The sequence below is a fragment of the Panthera pardus genome, unplaced genomic scaffold, assembly GCF_024362965.1.
Source record: "Panthera pardus isolate Hobbes unplaced genomic scaffold, ASM2436296v1 HiC_scaffold_25, whole genome shotgun sequence".
NCBI classification, from domain to species: Eukaryota; Metazoa; Chordata; class Mammalia; order Carnivora; family Felidae; genus Panthera; species Panthera pardus.
In genome coordinates, this window is record NW_026526821.1 from 36,092,082 (window position 1) to 36,118,375 (window position 26,294).

The window sequence follows — 26,294 nt, forward strand, 5'->3', positions numbered from 1 at the left end:
TCTTTGGGCACTCCAGCAAGCACCTTCCATAAAAGGCTTATCCAGGGAAGATGCAGCAATATTCTAGTAACAGGATTCAGGTGACCTTGTAATCAGATCAGGTAAGAGCAGTGTATTTTTCTTTCTTTCTTTATTTTAACGTTTATTTATGTTTGAGAGAGAGTGTGAGCAGGGGAATGGCAGTGAGAGAGGGGGACAGAGGATCTTGAGCAGGCTCTGCTTCAACAGCAGCGAGCCCAACATGGGGCTCGAACTCACCAACTGGGAGATCGTGCCCTGAGCCAGTCGGACGCTCAGCTGATTAAGCCACCCTGGCCCCCAGGAGCGGTGGTTCTTAAAGTGTGCTTCCTGCACTGTCTGCAGCGGTTATCACCTGAGAATTTCTTAGAAGTGCAAATTTTCAGACACCATTCCAGTATCACTTACTACATCAGCAATCTCAGCTTTAACAAACTCTCCAGGTGAGAACCAGTGGGCAAGAGAATTGCCTAATCATAACAAAATAAAGGACCAAATTTAAACTTTAAGTCAATAGTGTAGATCCAGACCAACTATACACATACACACACACACCCTATTTATGTTATGGGGGATGTTAGTGCCTGTAAAGTATTTCTAGCCAATTCACATATTTTGAATACTCATTTCACCAGTGAGAAGTCATTCCTAACATATATTTCGTTAGTTAGCAAACCTGCCAGTGCACCACAGAAAAAGGAAGTTGAAGCTCTTATGGTAACTCTCTCAGGGATGCAGGCTTCTTTTATTTTAAAGATTTTTTTTTTTTTTTACCTAAAAAATTTTCCCTAATGTTTATTTATATTAGAGAAAGAGAGGGGGAGGGGCAGAGAGAGAAGGAGACAGAATCTGAGGCAGGCTCCAAGCTCTGAGCTGTCAGCACAGAGTCCAATGTGGGGCCTGAACTCACAAGCCCTGATATCATGACCTGAGCTGAAGTTGGATGCTTAACCAACTGAGCCACCCAGGCACCCCTTAAAGACTTTTTAAAATGTTTGTTTATTTATTTATTTTAAGGAGGAGAGGGGCAGACAGAGAAGGGGAAGAGAGGGAATCCCAAGCAGGCTCCATGCTCATCCAGAGCCTGACTTAGGAATGTGGGCTTCTGATTAAAAATCTTTGAAATGCTAACTGCCCAGCCCAGAACTGTATATTCCTGATTCTGGTGCATACAGTGTTTACCAACCACCTCTGGTGTACAGTTTACAAGTAGCATATACCCGTGCCAAGGAATTTTAAGTTAAATAACAAATAACTTAAGGGTTCATATAGAACAAGTCTAATGTCCCTTCCTTGTAGTTAACTGTTGAGTCTTTCCCTGCCTTTTCTCTCAGCTAAACACCCTCACACCTTCATTCATCTTTAGTACAGTGTGATTTCAAAGACCTTGACCTCCCTGATCCCATCTCAGCTTCAAGTTACCCACAATTAATGAATATGATCATTTGATGGAAATCACTCATTTATTCTGTGGGCTCCCAGATTCTAAGATAAAGGTATTTAAACATACACACACACACACACACACACACACACACACACACACAAAGTTCCACTTCTATGCCCTGGCCACCACACTCTAGATTTTGCTCAAACTCACAGCCCCTTTTTGTCAATCTTCTCTTGCCTGTCTTTGTCCTCTCTACATGGGTCAGACATATGGAAATGAAGGCAAGAGTATGGTGGGTGACCCTTCCCCATATTTTTAAGCAACGAACTTCCAAGTATCTCTCTCTCTCTCTCTCTCTCTCACACACACACACACACAGATGAGTTTAAGAGTATGATAAAACTTGCTTTTAAAAATTTGAATAGTTGTATGTCTATTTCAATATATCCAATATATTGAGAAAACACAATTCACATATAAAACTTCTCGTTGTATAGATATTACTACTTAGAATGAAGTTTGAAACATGAGTCCATTAAAACCAATTTTAAAAAGGATTAAGTTATAATCTGGTGTGCATGTATGCTTTAATTGTGAAGAAAATGCAAGAAGCCCAGGGTTTTGAACAAACTGTTCATATGCTAACAGGTCTAGGATATGGGGGACCTGGCTTTGGGTGTCTTCATTATGACACCTTTCCTAGGAAAATAGATCATGGTAATCAACATCATTTACCTGTCAAATTGTTTATGTCTCCAGAAGGAAAATGCCAAAAATCAACTAGTTTAGCATCACAAATACTACAGGTTCTTTGATAAATCCCATATGGCTCATATGCCTTTTTTTTTTTAATTCAGGAGATAGAAACTTGTATACGAAGACCAGTACCCGCCAGAAGAGATCTACGCTAGAAGAAACTACAGTTTGGGTTTTGTTAGCAGAGAGATGATGGATGATGAATAAAAAGAGCAACTGCCTCAGATTAACAGTAGGAAAAGAGCACAGGCCACATTGGCATTAGTCATGGTGTTTTTATACATTCTGAAAACATTCAGTGAGCTCAGACAAGACTAGTCTCTTCCTCCCAAGTTTTCTGATGTTTGCGGTTGCAACACTACTTTAGGATGAGCCCTAGATTGGGAGTTAAAAGATAGATTTGGGCTCTAGATGATGATGTGACCTCCAGAAAACTACTGTGCCTCTCTGAGCCTCCCTTTCTCCTATGAGGATAGTCCTCTGATAACCCTCAAGTTCTAGCCACTCTGTGATGTTTTGGATGTGGATTCTTCCAATTTTGGCTGGACTTACCATTCTTTGGCATGGCTAGGAATACAGGGAATTTTTGTTCTCCCCCCTGCCCCACCCCTTTCCTGATGGAATGATTTGTTCATTCCTTTCAGTACCTGCTTTACAATCATCCGTATTTCATAAAATATAACTCACAAGCCCATGGAAGTTGTCTTCGGCTGGTTTCCTCCGAAGCAGACCCTTGGACAAGGATTTGTATGCAAGTGATTTATTAAGGAAGTGCTGCCAGGAGAAACAAGAATGGGAGAGGAGGAAGCAGGACAGTGAGATAGAGAGGAAGCCAGGCGGTGGAGTGATGGGAGGAGAGGTCTTAGATCTGGCAGGACCCTTTGGTTGGATGGTCCATTATATTTTAGGCTATGTCTTGCCTTAAGGCAAACACAGCAGGGCTTCTGTTCTGCTGTGCTAGTCGGTCACCACCAGCTGCGGGTCTGCCCTGGGGAGACCCAGGCACTTACATCTCTCAGTGGATCAGGTGAAGCAGCCTTAGGGCCGTCTTACAAAAAGGCGTAAAGTCAGGAGTGAAATATGCAAAAACTAGAGGAGTGAGTCAGGCATGAAATATGCAGAAACTGGGGGACCCCCATGTGGAATGAGTGAGGGCGATCCTAGGGGGCTGAACAGAGCACCAGCATCCATTATGTATTGCTGAAGGCAAGACTGTCAGTGAGCATACAGCAGCTTCCAAGTGTTGCCTCAGTCCTGTGGGCATAGAAAGGGTTTGTTTTTTTGTTTCTTTTCTTTTAATGTTTATTTTTTGAGAGCAAGAGAGCACGAGCAGGAGAGGGACAGAGAGAAAGGGAGACAGAGAATCCAAAGCAGGCTCCAGGCTGTCAGCGCAGAGCTGGATGTGGGGCTCGAACTCATGAACCGCGAGACCATGACCTGAGCCAAAATCAAGAGTCAGACGCTTAACCCCACTGAGCCACCCAGGTGCCCCCAGAAAGGGTTCTTTCTGCTTCGTCTTGGATTTTGTCTGTTCATTCACTCCTGAGTGAAACCATTATATTTAGGGAGTAACAAGACTTGTTTTTCATGTGGCCAAGTGTTAGTCCTGCATGGATATTACCGTTCTCCCAGGAACCAGCCGGATTCCTTGGAATACAAACATTTTCATCAGTTCCCTCCTAGGCAAGATGGAGGAGAAAACCCGAAAGCAAAAGGCTTCTAGCTAGAGCCCCTAGAGCCATCTCTTAGAGGTGGCCATTCCTCTCCAGCTGCATGCCAGTTGTGGCTGCACTAGCATAACACTCGGTAAACATTGGGTAGATGGCTAACCAATTATTGTGGTTTGCTATGACTATGATCAGGGTAAATGAAATGAGGTTTGGTTCTGCCCTTCCTTTTCTTCCTGGTCAGTGAGTCCTCACTGCTTCAGGCTTCAGTTCCCAAGTCAACAATCAGGAACTGTGGCATCATACAAAGCTAAATACCCATTTGGCTGCATTTGCAAAACAAAGGAAACATTGGCACTTTTGAAAGGAGAGATTTAGGCATAATCAGTGTTGGTTGTGGCTGACAGCCCTGTTGCAATTAAGAGATGCCAGAGCTGGCTGCGTGGAGGCCGGCTGCTTTAGGGTCACAGACCAGGACCCTAAATTACAAAGCTGAAGCCACCTATTACCATTGCTGTTATTATGCCCAGAATAGTCCAGGGAAGGGGCTTATCAGGGAAGTCAGAATTTTCTTTTCAAAAGAAACCAGATCAGGACTGTATTTGTTTATATATCTAGATGTACAGTCACAGAGTCCCATTTAGGAATGGGGGGGAGTGCAACGGTTTGGAAAATAAAGAAGCCAAGCTTGAAAGGAAGCTAGCTATAATGTTGGTCAGTGACTTCCATCAGAGAGACTGGGGAAGCAGTGACATATCTGTGAGCTGGTTGAAATATCTGTCACTTGAGATGGTTTCTTAAGGCAAATTTCCCTATAAGAAATGCATTCATAGTGTTTAACCTAGCCCATTCTATACCATCAAATATTGTGAAAACATGGTGGGGGAGAACCAGAGGCTGCCACCTCAGATCAAAATAGCCATGCAAATGCAAAATAGCCATGCAAATGTATTTGCATTTTTAGATGGTTTTATCATAGGATGGTTTTATAAGAGTTTCCCCTTGGATACGTGCAAAGCTTTTCACCCTATGTGAAGTTATACATGAATCCCCCCATTCTAGGGAGCATAAGAAGGACCTATGGTTGTTACTGAAAATGCGAATTCTAGCCCCACCATCATCAGTCTCTTCCCATAGGTGCTATAACTGGCAGTCTGCATTTTTACAAGCAGCTAAAAAGATTTCGATGCAAAGAGACCTTAGACCATGCTACAGAGAAGTGCTATCGTGAGCACTTGTGACTCATCTGTGACCTAGATAATGGGCATAAAATGGAAGTGAGGTGGTAAATCCATTTATTTATGAGCCACTTGTTCTTCATATCTGAAAGATATTTTTTTATTCAGCTAAACAATTTGTTAAAACCAGGAGTCCCACAATGAAGAGAGAAGGAAGTTGAATTTCATGCACAGGAATATTCAAAGTAGAATAACAAGGAGCCAAGTCCAGTCCCCACTTTGAAGAACTTATACCACCATAAACACTGCAGATTTAAGAACTGGCCGTTTTTAACAATAGAAGCATAAACAGAACCTTGCCACCTTGCTAAAAGTTATTCTCTGCTCTGATCCTTAGTTTGTCATTAAGACCTATAATTTAATTATCATCATTTTCGGAGGAAGAGTTTATCAGGACTATCCAGCTCTAATCATGTTAAACAAGTCTTAGCCTTCACAGACTCTGTTACTTGAAGGAGGAAGGTCTCTGTGTTCTTTTTCTGATAAGCGTCTTCCCTTTGTTCTTTGAATGAAAGACTATCTCATGGAAATTAGCCAGTGTGTCCACCCTTCAAGTACAGGACACTGTTATGAGACATTTGGAACCCATGGCCCGTGGAGCTTTCCATTCATTTGGGAAGCAAATGCTGCTGGAAATCGGCAGGTGGTGTAGAAAGGGGAAAGTGAAATATGGAGCAGACACTGAGTCTGGCTCCCCGTGTTGGGACTCTCATCCTCTCCCGGCTCTGTGATCTTGGTTGGTTATTGAGTCAACTTGTACTTCATCTTTTCTTGCTTAGTATGGAGATAACATGGTTCAGGGCAACACTTCTCAAACTCCTGATGCCAGATGACCTTGTTCAGGAGGTCTGGGGTGGAGCCCATGGTTCTGCATGTCTAACAAGCTCCCTGGTAAGGCTGATGCTGCTGGTCTGGGGACTGCATTTGGAGTAGCAAAGGTTTGGGGGTTCCTATATAACCCCCATAGCTTTGTACAAAATTCCTAGTTTGATTCCTGTCACATAGCACATTCCCAGTAAGTGATGACTATTATGCATAATATTTAGGCAATAAGAGTTATAATGACATAGCATGTTGGAATCGATGCAGCTGATTTTTCTTAATTGAGAATGGCTGCTTTGAACCCGGGACAAATTCTGATTATGCAGAATAAATAATGCTCCTGATGCGGTTGAGGAGTCTTGAGGACTTGTCTCAAATGCAGTAACTGCACTTCACTATTTCCCTAGAATAGGCACTTTGGATCTTATGGTTGCATCACTTTCAAGGAGAAATTTCATCCAGTAAAAATAATGGCATTAGGCCCATTCTTGATCACATTCTCCTATCACTGTAGTTGGGGAAAGAGAACCAAAGATTGTAGTTGGGGAAAGAGATTCTGCCTCCAAACACATCCAAGTACCAACTCCTTGAGGGTAAGGGCAAAAACTCATAGAAAACAGGTGACTGCCTTACTGTTTGATTCTGAGTCATGAGCCACATGAGAGCTCCCACATCTGGTTTGTTGTTACTATTGTTGTTTGGGTTTGTTTTAGAAGATGGAAAGGATAGGGCTAAGATGTATATTCCAGACCCTTGAGTTTAATCAAAGTTGTGCACCATAAATATAGTGAAGGGGAATGGGTGATACAGGCTTCCAGGTATAGAATGAATAAGTCATGGAGATGAAAGGTATGGCATAGGGAGTATAGTCAATGGTATTATAATAGTGCTGTATGGTGTCAGATTATAGCTGTACATGTGATGAGCATAGTATAACTTACAGACTTGACAAATTACTATGTTGTACAGCTTAAACTAATGTAACATTATATGCCTATACTTCAATAGATAGATAGATAGATAGATAGATAGATAGATAGGTAGATAGGTAATATAGTGAAATGGGGAGTATGGGTGCAATTCTATTATTTAATATTGATAAAAGCTACAATTTACTATGAAAAAGTAGCTATCATCGGCTATTATATGACAGTTCTCCTGCAAAATATTAAAAAGAAAAAAATGGGCTGAAATGTAAGAAGAAATGATGAAGTTACAGTACCGCAGGGGTCTTGAATACATGGAGATCAATAGATCCAATTGACTAAAGATTTCAGGGAGTTTGAAAAACAAATTTTCAGCTTAATTTGATGTAGGTTGGTAGCAAGATAGAGTCAAAGATAGAATAGACTTTCTTTTTAAACACAAATCAAACATTCCCAGAAATTGGCCATGGACATGGATACAAAGGAAATCTCACCTAAATTCAAAAACCACATCAAATGGGTCACCTTTGCTGCCTATGGTGGGAAAAAAATTAGAAATGACAAGCAAAATACCTCTATTATTAAGCTTCTTTTCTATTATTTAAATTTTAAAATCATACTTTCAGATAACTCTTGAGTTGTTTGAAATTAAAATTGAAACAGAAGAAATTTGAATAAAGGAAATTAAAACTGAAATTTAATGCTATTTAGAAATAAATAACAAAGGCTATAGTGTACGCCCCAATCTTTAGGATAGGGCGACAATAACACAGGATAATTTACAGTAATAAGTACACTGTACCAAAAACAACAAAAATGTAAAATAAATGAATCTTTTGTCAATTCAAGAAGATATAGAAAGAACAACACAGTAACATTTAGGAAAAAGAGTTAAAATAAGCATAAAACCGGGGTGAGGGGGTGGGAAGAAGAACTGGAGATTAAATGCATGGGTAGAGGGGTACCTGGGTGGCTCAGTTGGTTAAGCTTCCAACTCTTGATTTCAGCTTAGGTCATGATCTTGGAGTTTGTGGGATCAAGCCCCATATTGAACTCCCTACTGACAGTGCAGAGCCTGCTTGGGATCCTCTCTCCCTCTCTCTCTGCCCCTTCCCCTGCTCATGCTCTCTCTTTCTCAAAATAAGTAAATAAACATTAAAAATAATAATAAAATAAAAGCATGCGTAGAGATGATAAATGATATCAAAAGCTGGGATATACTGAAATGTACCTGCCAAACCAATCTATGTTATTTTCCAATCTATAAATTAGACTAAAATAAAATAGTTTCCAGTTTTTGATTAAAAGACAAAATTAGCCACACAATGTTCTTTGAGAGTAAATATGCTTTGAAAATACGCTTTTGAAAATGACCCAGATTCCTGATCTGAAATGTATCTGTGTGGTTAATAGAGTTAACTTCTAAACATGTTTCCTAATTTACAAAATGGGGATAGTAAGAATTTGCAGACCGTATGTCATTTAAGGTTCATGTAAGTTATTATATGAACAGCACTTAAAACAGCCCAGCTAAGAGTAAGCCCTCAGTCACCGTTAGTGTGATTTTATTAATAATTAAGGAGAGTTGTCCAACTTGGTTTATAAAGTCCCTTTATTCTTCTTTGGGCACAGTTGAATATAGTGAATCTTCAATAAACTTTTAATGTTTATTTTATTTTTGAGAGAGAGAGACAGAGCATGAGCGGTGGAGGGCAGAGACAGAGGGAGACACCGAACCTGAAGCAGGCTCTAGGTTCTGAGCTGTTAGCACAGAGCCTGACGCGGGGCTCGAAGTCACAAACCGTGAGATCATGACCTGAGCCGAAGTCAGACACTTAACCGACTGAGCCACCCACGCGCCCCTCTTCAATAAACTTTGCTGAATTTTAAAGTGTATCTCCACCAGAAAGCAGGCAGGTTCTGCAGGAGGAGAGAGAGAATACCCCAAAGAGGCCTTGTTAAAATGGATTAGCAGTGCGAGAAGACACCAAGTTGTAGGGTGCAGCTCTGTGATAGTTCAGCCGATAGATGTTGATGTATATGGGTTTGCTGGTTTGTCTTATTAATTAAAAGATAAACCATGAAGAGAAATAGGTGTTAGCTCAGGGCACACTCCCCTTACATCTTTCCCAAAATGTTCCTGCCTGATGGCACTCGAACTAATGGCCAGTGTCCCCAGCATAATAGCTATCCATGTCACTGTTGACCTTGCCTATTAAAAACAGACATCTCATATTTCCATGCTCACCTCTTTTCCTGGGTCCTAACCATGTCTGAATCCAGACTCTGCATCGAGAGTCTGTTAGAGAGTGTTAGCCTAATGCATGAAAATAAATAAGTCCCTTGACAGGGAAGAAAGGGTTGTCTCTGTATTTTATTTGCCCCATGTCTAATGTGAGTCTCAAATAGACTTGCAGCATTGGAAAATGAAGGGCTTTGCAAATTATAATTGACATCAAGTTATAGCTTCAGCCTGCCTACTTTGTACCACATACCGTGACAGCCACGGCCTCTTAGGTGTTTCTGTCCCTAGTGCAGTCCAGTGCTGCTCCTGGGGCTGGAGAACCTTGGCTGGCAGCTGGGCATGGAAATTAGGAATCTTTGTGAGAGCTGTGCAGGCTTCCCAGAACCTTGTGATGAATGACATGGATTAAATCCATAGTTTATAGTCCTAAAACCCTATACAATTGTCAATCAAAAGCGAATTCGTGTTCTTTTTTAAATGAAAAAATGACACAGGAAGCTCCATGAAGAGGGACTTTTTCAGACAAATATAGACAGAAGAAAACACCCCACACTGTGTCTGTCTACAGGAAATGTACAGTGCCCTGCGGGTATGGGAGATGGATAAGGAATGCTTTAAGGATTTTGTTGGACTTGATTTAGCCCAAGGATCAGTAATTGCTTTCTGTATAGGACCAGAGGGTAAATATTTTTGGCGTTGAGGGCTGTGGTGTCTCTTGCAACCACACAACTCTGCCATTGTGGCCTGAAAGGACCATTGATGATAAGGAAGCCAGTGGGCGTGGAGTGTGACAGTAATACTTTATTTACATACCCTGAAACTTGAATTTCATATTTTTACATGTGCAAAGTCTGCTTCTTCTTTGAGTCTATTTAACCATTTAAAATATAAAACCATCCTTTGCATCGAGCCAACACAAAAATGGGCAGTGAACTGGATTTGGCTGTAATTCCCTGAAGCCCCTGGCTGAGCCTACTGTTTTCCCCGTCTGGGTAATTGTGGAGCCGCCTCACTTCCCATGCAGCTGGTGGCTCTTACTAACATTCCAGGAGACGGTTCTGTATATCAGAGCTCAGCAAAAGTGCTGTCTGGGCCTATGGCAGCAGCATTGCCTGAGGCTTATTGGAAATGCAGAACCTGGGACGCCCATCTCAGATCAACTGACTCAGAATCACTGAGAGTGGGACCTAGCACTCTGTTTTAACAAGGTTTCCGGTGATTCTGATGCTCATTGCAGTTTTAGAAGCACTGCCCTAGACCACACCTGGAAAACTGCTGATTTAGGAACATTAAATGCCACCTGGAGAGTATCAGAACAGCTCATTCTGTCTTTCACTCAACAAATCAATTAACATGAATTGAACACCTACTAGGGGCCAGACCCTTTACCAAACACTGGTGATTTGAGATAATTAATAGGATACTGTTAGACCCTTAATAGAATGGGAGATTATCTTACATCAGAGCCCCAGGGAACAGTTTTGAGTGGCTCTGCTTCTAATTTCTTCACTTAACTAAGCGGGCTTTGCTGGCTGGGACCACACTAGTAGCTCCAGCAACACACAGGAGGGAGGTCCAATGTGCTAACATGATGAAATGTTCCATGCCGCCTAGATAACAAATGCAATTTCACTGTTAACATCCTTTCAGCTGGTGAAATTGCTGTTCATCAGTGTCTGTATGCCTCTTCAGGTGTTATCTCCTAGAAGGTTAATATGCTTGGGTTTGTGGTTTGTGGGGAGAATTTATCAAACACTAGCATTAAATACCCCAACAGAGGGTTTGGAGGTGTTCTTCATGCCTACTCTCCCTCTCTTCTTATTAGGAGAGTGGACATTGCTCTTTTAGCTTGGAAATACTGTGCATTTGAGATCTGTCAGATTCATTAGCCCTCCTCCCAAATCACAGGCATCCCCCACATGTTAGGGCAAGACTAAGGTGTGGGAGTTCCTGGGGAGACCGTAGAAATGACAGAAACAAAGGTATCCACCACATGGCTTCTCTGCCTTCACCCCAACTGCCCGTCAGCCAGGTCCTTATCGGCTGCCGTCAGCTTGGTCCCAGGGGACCCTACAGCTGTTTTTCAGGTATTGAGAATAGCAACTTGAGAGGAGATTGCCAAGGAAACCCACAAGACATTAGTGTGTGTGTGTGTATGAGAGAGACAGAGACAGGGAGCCTAAGAGAGCATCACCAGCAAATAAACCTGGAAGAGAGAACTAGCAATAGTACTACACGTCAGAAAGCACGGGACCAGCCTTCTAATAAACTAACCTATTAGGAGGAAAAGTCAGTTGCTTGCTTGGACTGAAGCAAGATGTTTCCCCGAGGAGCCCAACAGCAAAATACAAAGATGAAGAGCTGGGCCCACGTGGCAATCCTGAGAGGTGCTGCTTTGAGACTGGAGGCTCCGGCACTTTGCTGGTTTCCCTGGTTTCAGTGTCTGCAGGTGCTTGGCGCCCCAGCAACATGCCTCCTGCCCAGCCGTTTCAAAGGAAAGCTAATTAACACACATTAGAATTGTTCCACTCTTAGCAAAGGGTATAGGCTTATCCTGAATGAGTGAGGCTTTCTGAATATTAAGCCCCCACGTCCTTACAAACAATGTTGATCAAAACTTTCTATAATATATTCCTCTCAAAAAGCCTATGAAACTGGTATCATGTGCCCTGTTGAAAAAACTGAGGCTCAGAGACAGTGATAGATTTGCCCAGAGTCACCCAGCAACCGAGTATCAGAGCCAACAGTCTATCTAAGCTCTTGGCTACTACACTAGGCTACGGCCCGCAGTCTACTCAACATTTCTACTGATGCACCATTTTACTCTAGAGGGTAGATCCCAGTCACTCAGAAGAACATGGAATCTTGTTTCTGCTTGTTTCAAGGTTCAGAAGTGGTTTAGTGTAAATTCCTTTCCAGTTTGTGTTTGCTAGATCCATAATTTCTAAAGTGGAGACCCGTGTTTAAGTAAAACACAAAGCATTTAAAGCTCTATATCATATCATGAGTACATATTCTGGTGACCAGAATTGGTGTTCAAAAATTAACAGGCTCGGGGCACTTTGAGTGGCTCAGTCACTTAAGCCTCCGACTCTTGATTTTGGCTCAGGTCATGATCTCACAGTTCATGGGATCGAGACTCATGTTGGGCTTGCTGCTTGGGATTCTCTCTCCCTCTCTCTCTGCCCTTCCCCTGCTTGCACTTTCTCTCCCTCTCTCAAAATAAATAAACATTAAAAAAAAATTAGCAGGGGGCCCCTGGGTGGCTCAGTCTGTTGAGCGTCCGACTTCGGCTCAGGTCATGATCTCACAGTTCGTAGGTTCGAGCCCCGCATCAGGCTCTGTGCTGACCGCTTGCTCAGAGCCTGGAGCCTACTTCAGATTCTGTGTCTCCTACTCTCTCTGCCCCTGCCCCGCTCACGCTTTGTTTCACTCTGTTTCTCAAAAATAAATAAATGTAAAAAAAAATTTTTTTAATTAAAAAAAAAAATTAGCAGTCTTATTGTATGATGCCCTGTTGAAATTTTAAATGGCTGCCCATAGAACCAACCTAATATAAGCTTACTACCTTTTTTAAAATGCTGGTAAGTAAAATGTAGCCCTGAAGCTTTTTTCCTTATGTTTTACTGTGATCCCACATTTGATGCTTTACCCAAGAACCACTGGCTACAAAAGAACAGTGAAATCTATTATTTACAAAGAAGATTCACTTTAAGACTCCTCCTATCAGGAATCTTGAATAGTCTGAGTTACTTCACAAAAGTAATACACGTGGCAGAGTCTAATAATATGTATTAAATTAAGATCCCAGAGGAATCCACTTTAGCTGTTGAGAAAACAGTATAGCAGTGAGCCTAGGAGATGGGGTCATTGAGGGCCTGCCTCTGTGAACCTGATTATGTTGATGAAGAGTTTTTGTTCTACTTTTGCCAAAAAAAAAAAAAAAAAAAAAAAAATGCTTCTCGTACAAATAATAATAACAATAATAATTACTATAATACTTAAACATTGCTTCAAGGCCCTAAATCTAAATTCCTTTCCCATCTTCAGTTTTTAATAGAAGAAAAAAACCCAGATGTGTTTTTCAGTTAGGAAATCATGCTCCTATGCAATATTTTTATTCCATTTAAAGTCTCTTTAGGCCTTCATTAGTTAGTGTAACATCAGCTGCTATAACAAAACAAAATCCTTACATTTTCAATAGTGTAGCACAATCAAAGTACACTGTCATTTCATATGAAGGTTTAGGTCTTGGTGGTTAACTGTCAACTTTCCTCCATGCAGGGATTCTAAGGGTCCAAATTCTTGCCGTCTCATAGCCTGGCCATCCTCTAGGGTCCTGTTTTTTCTTTTCTTTTCTTTTCTTTTCTTTTCTTTTCTTTTCTTTTCTTTTCTTCTTTCTTTCTTTTTTTCTTTCTTTCTTTCTTGGCAGAGAGGGAAAGAGAGGGCATAGGAGGAATGCCTGTTTTTTTTTAAGTTTATTTATTTATTTTTGAGGCAGAAAAAGAGAGCAAGCAGGGGGAGGACAGAGAGAGGGAGACAGAGAATCCCAAGCAGGCTTGCCCTGTCAGTGCTGAGCCCAATGAGGGGCTCAAACTCACAAACTGTGAAATCACGACCTGAGCTGAAACCAAGAGTTGGATGCTTAACCAACTGAGCCACTGAGGCACCCCAGGAATGCCTGTTTCTGAATTGACTTAGCCTGGCAGGGATGCACATCATTTCCACTGTAACTCATAAACCACCTCTAGCCACATGGACCACCTCCTTGCAATAGGAACTGGAAATGTAATTCCCAACTGGGCAGCCATTTCCCTAAAACAACACTCTACAATGGAAGAGGGAGGAAAAATTCCAGTGCACACTTAGCCATCTCAGCCACAAAACAAGAGCCCATGCCTTCTATAATTTCACTACTCACAGAGAAGGTTTTATCATATCAAATATTTATCCTCTTGAACCCTTCCTTAGGCTCTTTATCCCATTACCTCTGATGGCCTTTGCTGGGGACATGACTTCCTCAGGGAAACCTGCTATGACCCATGGGCACCCATGGTATATCCCCAAATATAATCAGTTTCACACTAAGTAATTTAATTTCCTTATTTTACTCCCATCTTTCTAATTAGGCTGTTGCTCTGTGATAGCAATGAATTTACCTGTCTCATTCATCAATATCTTTAGTGCCTAACACTGCCCTGGCATATTATAGGTACTCAGTAAGTATTTGAAAAAGAAGGAAAGACAGGATAAAGAAAGACGGGAAAAAGGAAGAGGGAGAGGGTGCTGGTTGGCTCTGGAGGGAGCTCAGTGTGGCTACCTGTAATTTGCATCATATGGGATTTCAAGAGTGTAACCATAAAATGGGCTGGTCACATTTCAGGGATAAGGATCCAACCCTTTTTGGAAAAATAGTTCTGCATAGTCAATAAGCCTTCTTGGCAAACTCTGATACCAACTGCAAGAGACTAAAGATTTTCAGCCTGTAGCTCCTTGCTGGAGGAGGAAAAAATTATCTGTCATTCAGGATTCCTTTAGCTGGCCTAAGAATTAAATGGATTTGAGACCGATTAACAGGAGAAAATAAAATTTAATTATGTATGTATGGGGGATCCATGTAGACATGAGTTCCAAAGACAGTCAGTCAAAATGAGGTATATATGTCACCCTGAACTAAGGAGAAGGGCGTAGGGATCTGGGACTTAAAAGGAAAGGGAGAAATTTGCAGGAAGATAAAAAAAAAAAAAAAAAAAGAGTAAATGTTTGCTGGGCCATACAGAAACAAATGGCATAGGGACGAATTTTATCAGACTTCGCTAAATCCTTCTTGGTCTACCACCCCTAGTTCTTGTTATACTGTAGTTATCTATGGTGATAACTCCTTTCCAGGAGGAGGTCCTCTATCTAAATTCTTGTAGGCAGTTAGGGACAGAGTCAAATTTCTTCCTGAGTCTTTTGGGCCTTGATTGTTTTCAGCTGGAAATAATCTGTATGCCAAAGTAACACATCTTCAGGTAGCCTCCCCTTAGCCCTATATTCTAAATGCTTCTAAATGCAATGGAATACTACTCAACATCAAAAAGTAACAAACTGTTAATACATGCTACAACATAATCTCAAAATAATTATGCTAAGTGAAAGAAATGAGGAAAAAAATGACATACGGTATCATTCGTTTATATAAAATTCTAGGAATTGCAAACTGATTTATAGTAACAGAAAGCAAATTAGCAGTGTCTCAGCCCTGGAGTAAGGTGAGATTGAATGTGTGGGTAGGATTACAAAGAGCATGACCAAATTTTGCGGGGTGATGGATATATTTTCTTAATTGTGGTCATGGTTTCCTGGGTGTATACATATGTCAAAACTTTTCAAATTATATACTTCAAATATGTGGGATTTATTATATGTCAGTTATACCTCAATAAAGCTCTTAAAAATAAAATAAAAATAAAAAATAAATATGAGGTTAAAAGCATACTAACCCAGAACAGCATCCCTCCATATTGTCATTCCAAAATCTTGGGTGATTTGTGTCTTTTTTTTTTTTAATTTTTTTTTAACGTTTATTTATTTTTGAGACAGAGAGAGATCGAGCATGAACGGGGGAGGGGCGGAGAGAGAGGGAGACACAAAATCGGAAGCAGGCTCCAGGCTCTGAGCCATCAGCCCAGAGCTCAACGCAGGGCTCGAACTCACAGACCGTGAGATCGTGACCTGAGTTGAAGTCGGACGCTTAACCGACTGAGCCACCCAGGCACCCCTGATTTGTGTCTTAAGAATGCTTCATAGTTATCTGATATCTTCGTAGATATCTGTCTACATTGTAAAGTTGGCAAGTATACATTCATAATGCACCCTTTGTTGAAACAGCAAAATTCTGTTGATCCTGGTCTGAGTATGGCTTCCACCTTTCAGAAGATGACTGAGTTATGGAGAAAGAGTGTGGGCTATTGAGATCTTCTCCTATTTCCACATACTACATGCGCTCATATAAACCCTTACATGTTCAAATCTGTTTCTTTCAGGTTTTGTGTCCAAACCTATCACTGACCCCCCAGCCCAAGCACCCAGCCACCTCCCCCCACCACCACTACCATGGCTGAAGACGCGGACATGCGCAATGAACTGGAGGAGATGCAGCGAAGGGCTGACCAGCTGGCTGATGAGGTGAGGGATGGGACACAGGAAAGGAACAAAAGATGGGGAACTGAGTAGTTTGACTTATTCAGGTTCAGGTGGAAAAGGCCTTCCAACATTTCAATTTAAAAAACAGTGGGGTATGACTTTGATATTCAATATACCTGATACCTCTGCAGACAGGAATGGTTTGATAAACCTACATACAAGTAATGACTTACCCTAAACTCCCAATTTCTAGAAATCTAGAGAAGTCAAGATCTTCTAAAAAAAACAATGTCTTCAGATATCTTATAGCTTACAGTGTGCTAGAGCTGGCCTAATTCTGAGAGGTGACTATTACATTTTCCAGAATTTTGCAAACTGGTACTAAAACTGAATTATATAAACTGACAATTAAATAGATTATATTAAAACCAAAATTAATAAATACTCAAAACTCATCACGTCCTAATTATTTTACTGTATTTTACTTCTATCTATGATTTCAAAGTTCTTGACTTGTGTTGTATCTATAGTGTAGGAATACCATGTAATGGTACGTTACTGTACATCTTCCCAAGTTCACCTTCAGTGACACCATGATATAGTTAAAAATCAGACAGATTAAGAGTATTTATATCCCAGGAATCTGCAGGCACTGCAAGTCAGGGCTGACTTACTGTTTTATTGTTTGTCTAGACTTACGAAAGTAGAGAAAATATATTAATAACCTTAAAAGTCTGCCTGTCTCTAGCCATTATTCTTCAATTAACACAAAAAAATGGAGGAAATCTTCCAGTATTCAAAAATTTTTGTTCTCGTCAGTAAAGAAGTCACCTGCATCATTGACAAACTAGTGAAGTTCCAACATGTCCTCATTGTTTCACTTTCCTTTTATTCATTAATGTAAATGAAAATATCAACCAACATTCCTGTTAGAGCTACACTTGTTCTTTGCACGCTTAGCATTGGACACAAGAGTTCTGCAAACCTTAACAGAAACTTTCTGGGAGAATCAATTGGCTATATGGAATGATTTGTAAACTTAATGCTCTCCATCCCTTATATCAGAAAAATAGTAAATTTAAATACATATATACATATTCATATATGTTTTCCAGAGAGCTGTTTGTTTAGCATTTACTAGCATACCATTGCTTACAGCCATTTATTTCAAAAAGCAGCCTCCTGACAGCTCTTCCAGGAGAGTTAACATTCTTCACATTTCTGCAGAATCTTGTCCAAAATAAGTTTGTCACTTAAAAGCAAAGCCTTGAGAAATCACCCTGGTTGCTGGAGTCTAGTTGTTAGTTTCAAAAGAACTGAGAAAAAAGCGACAACGCTGTGCCCGAGGGACCAGTGCTGACTTCAGATTTTCCGTCTCACTTTGTCTTATCTAAGGATGAAGATAATTATTATAGCTGTCTCCTATAGGCTAGTTATTTCAAACATGCTTGATTTTTTTTCACCCTAAGGCGACAGCTTAATTTGTATTGATAAGAACTTCCAATTGTGTTTCTAGGAGCTTTATGAGAAACTTGATGTTAGATTCATCTCAATTCATGAAAAATTATGTTTGTGTTTAAAATTCAATATTCCTGGTCCAGGGAGGCCAAATTAGTCGTCTGAGTATTTGAGATAATTTTTCATGCATCCTGCACATGCAAAATTATCTTTTCCAGATTACTTTGTCTTTGATATCAAGATCAGCTTCATATGGTTTTGATTTTAGAAGATCAGCTTTAATGTAATTGCTTTAGGGAATCTTATTATGTAGAAAGACTGATAGGAAAGAGATTGAAAATGTGTTTCAGTTATAAACTTAAAAGAATATGTGATAGTAACTCTTTGTGTTTCTCAAGTAAAGAGAATAGTTCTGGTTTTCCAAGACCTCTGGATTCTGCACTGATAATATTTATGCATTTTTTTTAAATCTCAGTCACTGGAAAGCACCCGTCGTATGCTGCAACTGGTTGAAGAGGTAAGGAGTGGCCGTATTTCAAGATAATGAATTCCTTTTGCTGGCATATTCTTTTCCTAGACCCTACTGCCTTTTCCTAGGCCATGATCCCATTGATTCCAGAGCTAATGAAGTCTACCAGGAAGCCACGTTAATGAGGGAGATGTCAGGCAGCCATTAAACTATCCCCTCTACCTCCCAGCCCTGGCTACCTTTATAGTCTGGGAAGTAGAGATGGATGGTATTTCCAAGTAAATGCTCCCAAGAAATCTTCATATAAGATTGAATCACTTTAAGCAAATATAAGGAATTATCTACATAAAAACTTCCCTTGTAATGACTTTGATGCCTCTAGGTCACATCTCATCTTGACATTCTGTTTTGACTTAACCACATATATATATGACTTTTAAAAATATATATCCCAATAGATACAACATTTTCAGAAATTGTAATATTGAGAGTCAGGCACTAAAATTCATGAAATAATAGGAAAATTCTTTGATAAAAGGAATTTCAAGTCCACAACGCACATATAGAAGCTCTTTTATGTTCCTGACTCTGGATTAAACATCCATTTGCGAGGCATGGTTAATGAATCCCAAACTATTTTTAAATGGGTAAAATAGGACAGATAGCAATAATGGAATCAAAAGGGCACTTACAATAAACCTTGCTCTTTCCAATTTGGTAGAGCAGCAGTCAAACAGGAAGGATAAATGGATTAATTGAACTTGTTTATTGGGAGAGATGAAGTGGAAAAAGAATGGGATGGGCTATATTTATCTGAACTGAATAAAACAAGCCAAATAGTTTTTATTCAGTGAAATGCTGTTTTAGCTATGCTTTGAAACTGCTTATCAATTCATGTGTGGTTATCATTTTTCGAGATCTTCCGTGTTCTCAAGGAGAATGATTAAATGAGCCTATTTGCCTCATGCTACTGTAAATTGCTTATGCAATGACATGAAAGGAAAGAAAGATCAATTTTATAAGGCTAAAAGGAAGTTCAGCTGCCTCTCACACTGCAGAAGCCAATGTCTTCCCTTATTTCTGCACTTTCAGCTTCTTACCCAGAAATGAAATACTGGCTACATGTGAATTGCCACAGGAGGAGTGGGGAGAAGGTAGTGCCGTGGGCGCCCCAGGACACTGAGGAAAGGGTGAGAGGTACACGTAATGAAATCGGTTATCACGAGAAATGAGAATTTGAGCCTGTAATGTAGCATAAATTGGCCCCTATAGGAAGGCAGGCCAACAAAGGAGCCCTCGGCATCACATGAAGCAGCTTTCCATCTCTAAAGGAAGAGAAATATTGTCTTTGCTCTACCCTGGGAACACAACTCATGCAGAAATACTTGAGGACCAAGAAGGAGGCAGATATTCTAAATCTAAGAGTGCTGGTGAGGCTTTCTAGAGTTAGCTTATTGTCCCTCAACCCATCATGAGAAGAAATGAATCACATTTTTGTGACATTCCCATGTGAGTTCTCATGTTGAAATGAAGCGAACCCACATGTCAGCTGACATTATTATGTTATATGTCTTTATGACCTTCAACCATAGTCTCCAGGTTCGTTTTTCATTTTTGTTTATGTGTATGCATGTGTCAAGTAAATTTCTAAAGTACCAGAACTGTTACCAATTTGCCCACGTATGCAAGTTGAAACACTGCTTAGAATGTGGGAAAATGGTGGAGCAAATGCATTAAAATGCATCACTTTGAACTGGCCCCTCACCCATTGGAGTCTTTGGGTCAACCAATATTTTTTTGCCTCTTCTTAACTTGCAAGTAGTGTCAGTCAGTCTTGAGAAAGAAGTGTCTGCTCTCATTTATTCTAACAGAGGGAGAGTCTCAAAAGCTCTACGGATTAAAGTAGGATACTTAAATCATACATTTTTGTTTCTCTTAAGGTATTTCTTGATCAAGCATAAAGTTGCATCTTATAGCACCAGGGGTGAAACAGACAGAAGCTAGTCCCACCTCTATAAATGAGAGGAGGCTATTAGACTTTCTATCCTCGGGAAATTACGAGCAAGGCATTATTAGAGTAGACTGATTGCTCTTACTTCCTCCTGGGTTATTTTATATTGATGGTCAAACACCCCTTATGTCTAGGGCAATGGCTATTCAGATGATAGTCTGCTTTTCAATCAAAAAAGAAATTTTCTTTAAAGAGAATCAGCATTAAATATTCATCAAGGGCAGAAATCATTTGGCAAATACGAGCACTGAAATACCAGGATCTTCCCCATGATCCCAAAGTGCATCAGTGCTATCTAATTTGAATTGAGCTGAATTCTTATTGAAATTTAGTCTCAAAGACAGGAAAGGTCACTAAATTTGTAAAGTCTCCCTAAGGCAGACAACCCCACTTTCAGTTCAGTATATGACTTTGTGCCATCCCTCATAGACTTTAGGGTGTAACAGAGTGGCAGGTGTAGAATCTTACTTTTTAGTAGAAGCCATTATTGGCATTTCAAGGATAGTGTAAAGTTAGACATAAGTCAATTGGGAAAGTTCAGAAAAGCTAGATACCATATACAGGTAAAAAGATTAGAAATCATATAACACTTGGTTCCCAGCCTAGAGTTGCAAACTGGCTCTTCTGATGGCTGTTCTTCAACAAACATGTATGGAATTCCTAACTTTGGAGGTCTGAGGGAAGATATAAATTTGTATCATGCAGGAAACCTGGTAATAAAGTCATGAATGTCTCTACAGTATTTGGTTCCTGGCGAAAAGGCTAACTCTGCTGACAATAAATGCTGGAAATGAAATCTACACATGAATGCCTTGAGCTATGAAAACTAGCCCCAGGAAAGCCCCACTGCTTTAGGGCAGGCCAATTCAGAAGCACCACACAGAGCTTTCCTGGAGTGATAGTTACTGAGGCTCTGTGTGGTGTTTTTTGCATGGATGTTTTAAGCATCTTTTCTTTTCATCCCAATTTATCTTTCAAGACACTCTGGTAATGAGAAGGGAATAAGCATTCTAAAGCTATGTCTTTGTTATGCCAGACTTTCTACTAAAACTGGAAAATTGAGGCAGGGCAGTTGTTTTCCTGTAGGTAGATATGGGGTCTTTTGGAATTCTAGCAGTTAAGATAGTGCCTAGACAGTCCTGGTTTTAGTTCAGATGTGTTGGGCTTTGGGGAAAGCATCTCAGAATGAGAAAAGAAAGACTTTAAAATGTTCTAGAAACATTGTCTTAGTTCATCTGTGAGAAAGGGAAAATAAAAATAGAGGAAGAAAAAGAAAGAAAAAAAATTCCTGACATCTCCAACTCCCTGGTTTTTAGGTAGACAATTTTCCCAGCACTCTCAAACAGAAACCAAGAATAGAGCTAAGACAAAAATGGAACCATCTTCTCTCATTCCTAGCTATTAAAACACAATACTCCCTAAGAATAAAAGTAATATTCTGCCTTTCCTGAAATATTATCCCCATCCCTGCCCTTCTCCCTTGCATTTCTAGTATCCCCAAAGAATAATCCAGTTATTTTGATAAAAACTGTCAGGAATACAGTGGAGTCAAATGTAAGTTCTAAAATTTATTGAGAACCTACTATGTGCAGGGTACTATACCTAGAGCCATCATCATCAAACATATATAATCTAACTTAACCCTTGTAGGTAGCCACCTTTTACTACTATTCTGATCTCCATCTTACCAAGGAGGAAATTGAAGTACACAGTGGTTAAGTAACTTGCTTGAGATACCCAGCTACAAATGGTACACATGAAATTAAAACCCAGGTCTAGTGAATCCCAGATCCCAGACTGTGAATTCTTACACACAGCACTCCCCTTCCACCAGCAAACCCTACCATATTTACTTTTTCCTTTGAGAATTCTGCAAAAAGCAAAAGGATCTGAAAAAAGAAACACAGCAGCCCATTCTAAACTGATTGAGATTCTATACAAATTAAATCCTTTATCTTAATTGCTTTTTGTAAATACAGCCTCCCATAGAGTTGAACTTTTAGAAGCCTTTACTTTCTGAGCTCATTTTAATCTTTATAAGTACTCTGGGCAGTAAGGGAGCTGTTTCTGTCCCTGTCTGACACCTAGGGAAGCTGAGACACAGAACAAGTGACTCTTACAATAGAACTACAAAGATAAGTCTAAAATTCGAAATTATCGACTCGCAGATCCCAACTCTGTCCACCTAACCAAACTGTGTCTAACTCTGTGAAGCAGTTGAGAAGCCATATGCTTGGCCCTTACCTTAGTGCCTGGAACAGAGTGGAGGCTTAATAAATAATCAGTGAATGAATGAATGAATGAATGAATGAATGAATGAATAAACAAATGAGTGAATGAACACCAACCCAGTAACCACCCAGTCTTCTTTGGCATCTTTACCCTTATCTTAAACATGGGGAAACATGCTAAAAATCAAGTGACTCTTCCACAATCTCATGACTAGTTGCTGATTGAACTAAGAGCGCAGCCCAGTGTTCCTGACTCCCTGATTAGGTACTCGCAGCTTCTATTTACCCAAATGGGAGCAAGCTCTTGCTCCTTCACATTAGTTCTGTGAATCATTCCAGCACTGAAACATTTAGCAGCAAATTGAACAAATGTGAAGTTATACTTGCAGGCTTCCATAGAAAGTACAACAGAGAGTGTGAACAGATGAGACCTGGACTGTCCAAACTGAAGTCACTAGCTGCTTCTCATCCTGTGTCCTCAGTAGAATGGAACAGGGATTTCATGCATGGCCTTGAGTTGTGTCCTATAAAGAGAAAATGCTCTCTGAGGTGATTCTGTCCTCACCAGTACTTACCTTGTCACATCCATATGCTTGAATAAGGCCATCTGCTTTTTACAATTTCTTCTCTTAAGCAAAGGCTAAAATTTGCAGGAAAAAGGGCACAGAAATTGTTAAAGTACCAGCTAGTGTAGACAAACGTGTTTTGGGGTCTGGAATCTTGCTGTTCAGCATGTGTCTGGGCACCAGCAGTATCATTAGATGGTAGAGCTCATTCAGAATGCAAACTCTCAGGCTCTATCCCAGTCCCACTGAATAAGGATCTACATTAAAAAAGTTTTTCTTAACATTTATTTATTATTGAGAGACAGAGCATGAGCATGGGAGGGGCAGAGAGAGGAGGAGACACAGAATCTGAAGCAGGCTCCAGGCTCTGAGCTGTCAGCACAGAGCCTGACACAGGGCTTGAACTCACGAATGCAAGATCATGACCTGAGCCGAAGTTGGATGCTTAACCGACTGAGCCACCCAGGCACCCTAAGGATCTACATTTAAACAAGCTGTTTCCTATGCAGGGGATACATATGCACTTGAAGGTTTGGGAGGTAGTGGTCGGGAAGCTTCTGATGGTAGTTGGTAATGATGATATTTTTCATTTGCCTAGATATCCTTTTATAGACACATTTGCTGAAGGTATTTATTTTATATACACTTTTGTCATGCTAACTGTAGGCCAATCACCAGTCTAGCATGTGGGATGTACTATTTCACTTAATTCCCATGACAACTCAATGAGGTATTAACTATTATTACTATATTACAAATGAGGAAAATGAGGCACAGAGTAATTAAGGCATGTACCCAAGGTCCCACAGCTAGGAAATGAAATCACCAGGATCTCAGGGCGGAGTCTGGCTCCAGAATCTGTGCTATTGAGGACTCCTGAAGTCATCCTAAGCTCTACAGACTACACCCTAACCTCACAACTAAAGCCTATCAAAACATGTTCAAGAGTAACTTGGCTTTTCCTGTCTAGGAGAGTTAACTACACATTCTCTGAAATGGTGAGTTTATAAAATTCACAAAAAAACATTTTCAGTGTTATATTTTTTAGAAGTCCTATTGGAACTGAGCTGTTAAAATACTATTAAAAGTAATAATAATAGGGGCGCCTGGGTGGCGCAGTCGGTTAAGCGTCCGACTTCAGCCAGGTCACGATCTCGCGGTCCGTGAGTTCGAGCCCCGCGTCAGGCTCTGGGCTGATGGCTCGGAGCCTGGAGCCTGTTTCCGATTCTGTTTCTCCCTCTCTCTCTGCCCCTCCCCCGTTCATGCTCTGTCTCTCTCTGTCCCAAAAATAAAAATAAAAAAACGTTGAAAAAAAAAATTAAAAAAAAAAAAATAATAATAATAAAAATAATAAATTAGTAAATAAACTACCTCTGTTGACCTCCACTAACTTGTCTTTCTTTCTTAGTTCTTGGTTTAAAATAAATCCCTGGAAAATAAATGGGGCCATGAGAGATGTCTTACTTTTGAGCTTATTCTAGGGGCCACCATGAGCATTCCTCAAAAAACCAATTAATCCCAACTATTAGCAATGCCACTTTATACTTATTAACAATCACCCTATGAAACAAAGGTCTTTCCTTAACTAGTTTGAATTCCCAGGAATGATGGTTTTTAAGGTTGAGCCATGCAAATATCTGTGTTCCTTTTCCCTACCCACCAACTCCTACTCCCATCCCCCAAATGGTTCAGGTATTCAATTTGTTTAGATCATAAAGAGTGAAGTGAGGGGTGCCTTTTACAGACTTCTGCACAAAATAACTGCAGTAAAGCTTGTGGCTGAATTATTTTCTCATTCTCTTACTGTGCAGAATTTTAGATTTCAGAATAAAGAGCCCCTATTTCTCATCCATCCATCCATTTTCTAAATCTCACAGAACTTTCCCCTGTAGAGAGAAAATGGGAGAGTGAGTTCTGTTTGGGCCTGTATTTCTCAACCTTTGTGAAGCAATGATCTGTTTTGATCAACCTAAAAATTTTGCCCCAAAGTTTCTTACTTTCCAGTTGGTCATCTCTTCCCTATTCACTTGAGGGAAACTTCCTGATGTATCATGCCAGAGAAGATTTAGTCTAGATTTTGGAAGATTTGCTTTCCATGGATGGTGTTATAGAAACTATAAGGCACTTTTGTTTTCCAAGTATTTCACAGTATAATACTAAGTTGTGTGTTCCAGTTCCATGCCAAGCCCCATCCCCAGCCCTACTTCCATGGAGACTGAGCTACATCCCCTCTTCTATCCTAAGAATCACTGAGAGAGCAAGTCCATAGGTGACCCCTTCCTCTGATCCCTCCCCAGCCCTTAATACTCTTGCCCTATTTCCTCCCTCTCTTTCCTTTGGTCCTTCTTCATTTTCCATTTCTTGGGCTAATTGTCCCCTTACTGATTTCTGTTTCTCTCTTTTCTCTCTCTAACTGCTTTTCAACTTTGCTACCATTGTTGGAATGTAGAGTAAAGATGCTGGTATCAGGACTTTGGTTATGTTGGATGAACAAGGAGGTAAGTTGAGATTTCTTCAGTAAGAACAATTCCTCATCTGAATAAAGTGCATTTTCAAAAAATTATTTTTGCATACACAGGTGGTTCTTTTGACATGTGTTACACGCATGTAGGAAGATGAGGGTTCTAGAGTTTTCATCGTCTTGCTTTTCTCCCTTTCTTTGTTGAAAACACTGGTAAATGTATGGGAATATTGAGGCCTTCATGACTGATTGAATGTTACTACTCTCCCTGTTATATATGTTGGAATAACAGAATTTTGAAGGCAAAACTCATGTGTTTGTATTTTCTTTTAATGGTAGTATTTTGGACAGTTTGAGAATTCTCTCATTCCCCCTTATCCCCAGTTTTCCCCATAAATTTAGTTTCTTGTAATAATCCCTAGATAGAATGAGAGAATAGTATATCACATTGTCCATTTCTTTTGACCATCCTAATTCAGTGTCTGGCAGTTTTGATTTCCATGTCATCATGAGGATTCCTTAAATAACTAGAAGCTGTCTTTAACAGGATAGAAGCTGAGGGAGATTATTGGAAAATGGGAAATTGAACCACTTAAAATATTTAAATTGGTTTTTAAATTATTATGGAAATGCTAGAAGCAATGAAAATCAGAGTATCAAGGAAAATCATCTCTGTACTCTAAAGTGGAAGCTAGAAGGGTAATATTTTTTTTTCTCAATACATCTAGTCATATGTCAATTTTTATTTAATGCTAGTCACAAGTTAGTTACCTGATTCTATTCTGAATTCTTATCATAACAAACAAATTTTTGAGAACTTTTTTCTTGTTATTTATATTTTTGAAAACATTAGAAAATTCTTAGGAATCATGAGAAAAATTTTTTAATGTCAAAGATAAAAACGTAAA

The 26,294-nt window shown here is 40.0% G+C and overlaps 1 protein-coding gene across 4 annotated transcripts in view; it reads left to right on the forward strand.

The window, feature by feature from the left end:
- Positions 1–26,294, forward strand: part of SNAP25 (synaptosome associated protein 25) — an 85,501-nt gene that overhangs the window by 38,912 nt on the left and 20,295 nt on the right. For all 4 annotated transcript variants that reach the window (XM_019462524.2, XM_019462521.2, XM_019462520.2 and 1 more), the window contains 3 exons: positions 16,091–16,232; positions 18,124–18,165; positions 25,375–25,423. In XM_019462524.2, coding sequence (XP_019318069.1) covers positions 16,161–16,232; positions 18,124–18,165; positions 25,375–25,423 — 163 coding nt within the window. In that variant the 5' untranslated portion in view covers positions 16,091–16,160. The remainder of the gene's footprint in view (positions 1–16,090; positions 16,233–18,123; positions 18,166–25,374; positions 25,424–26,294) is intronic.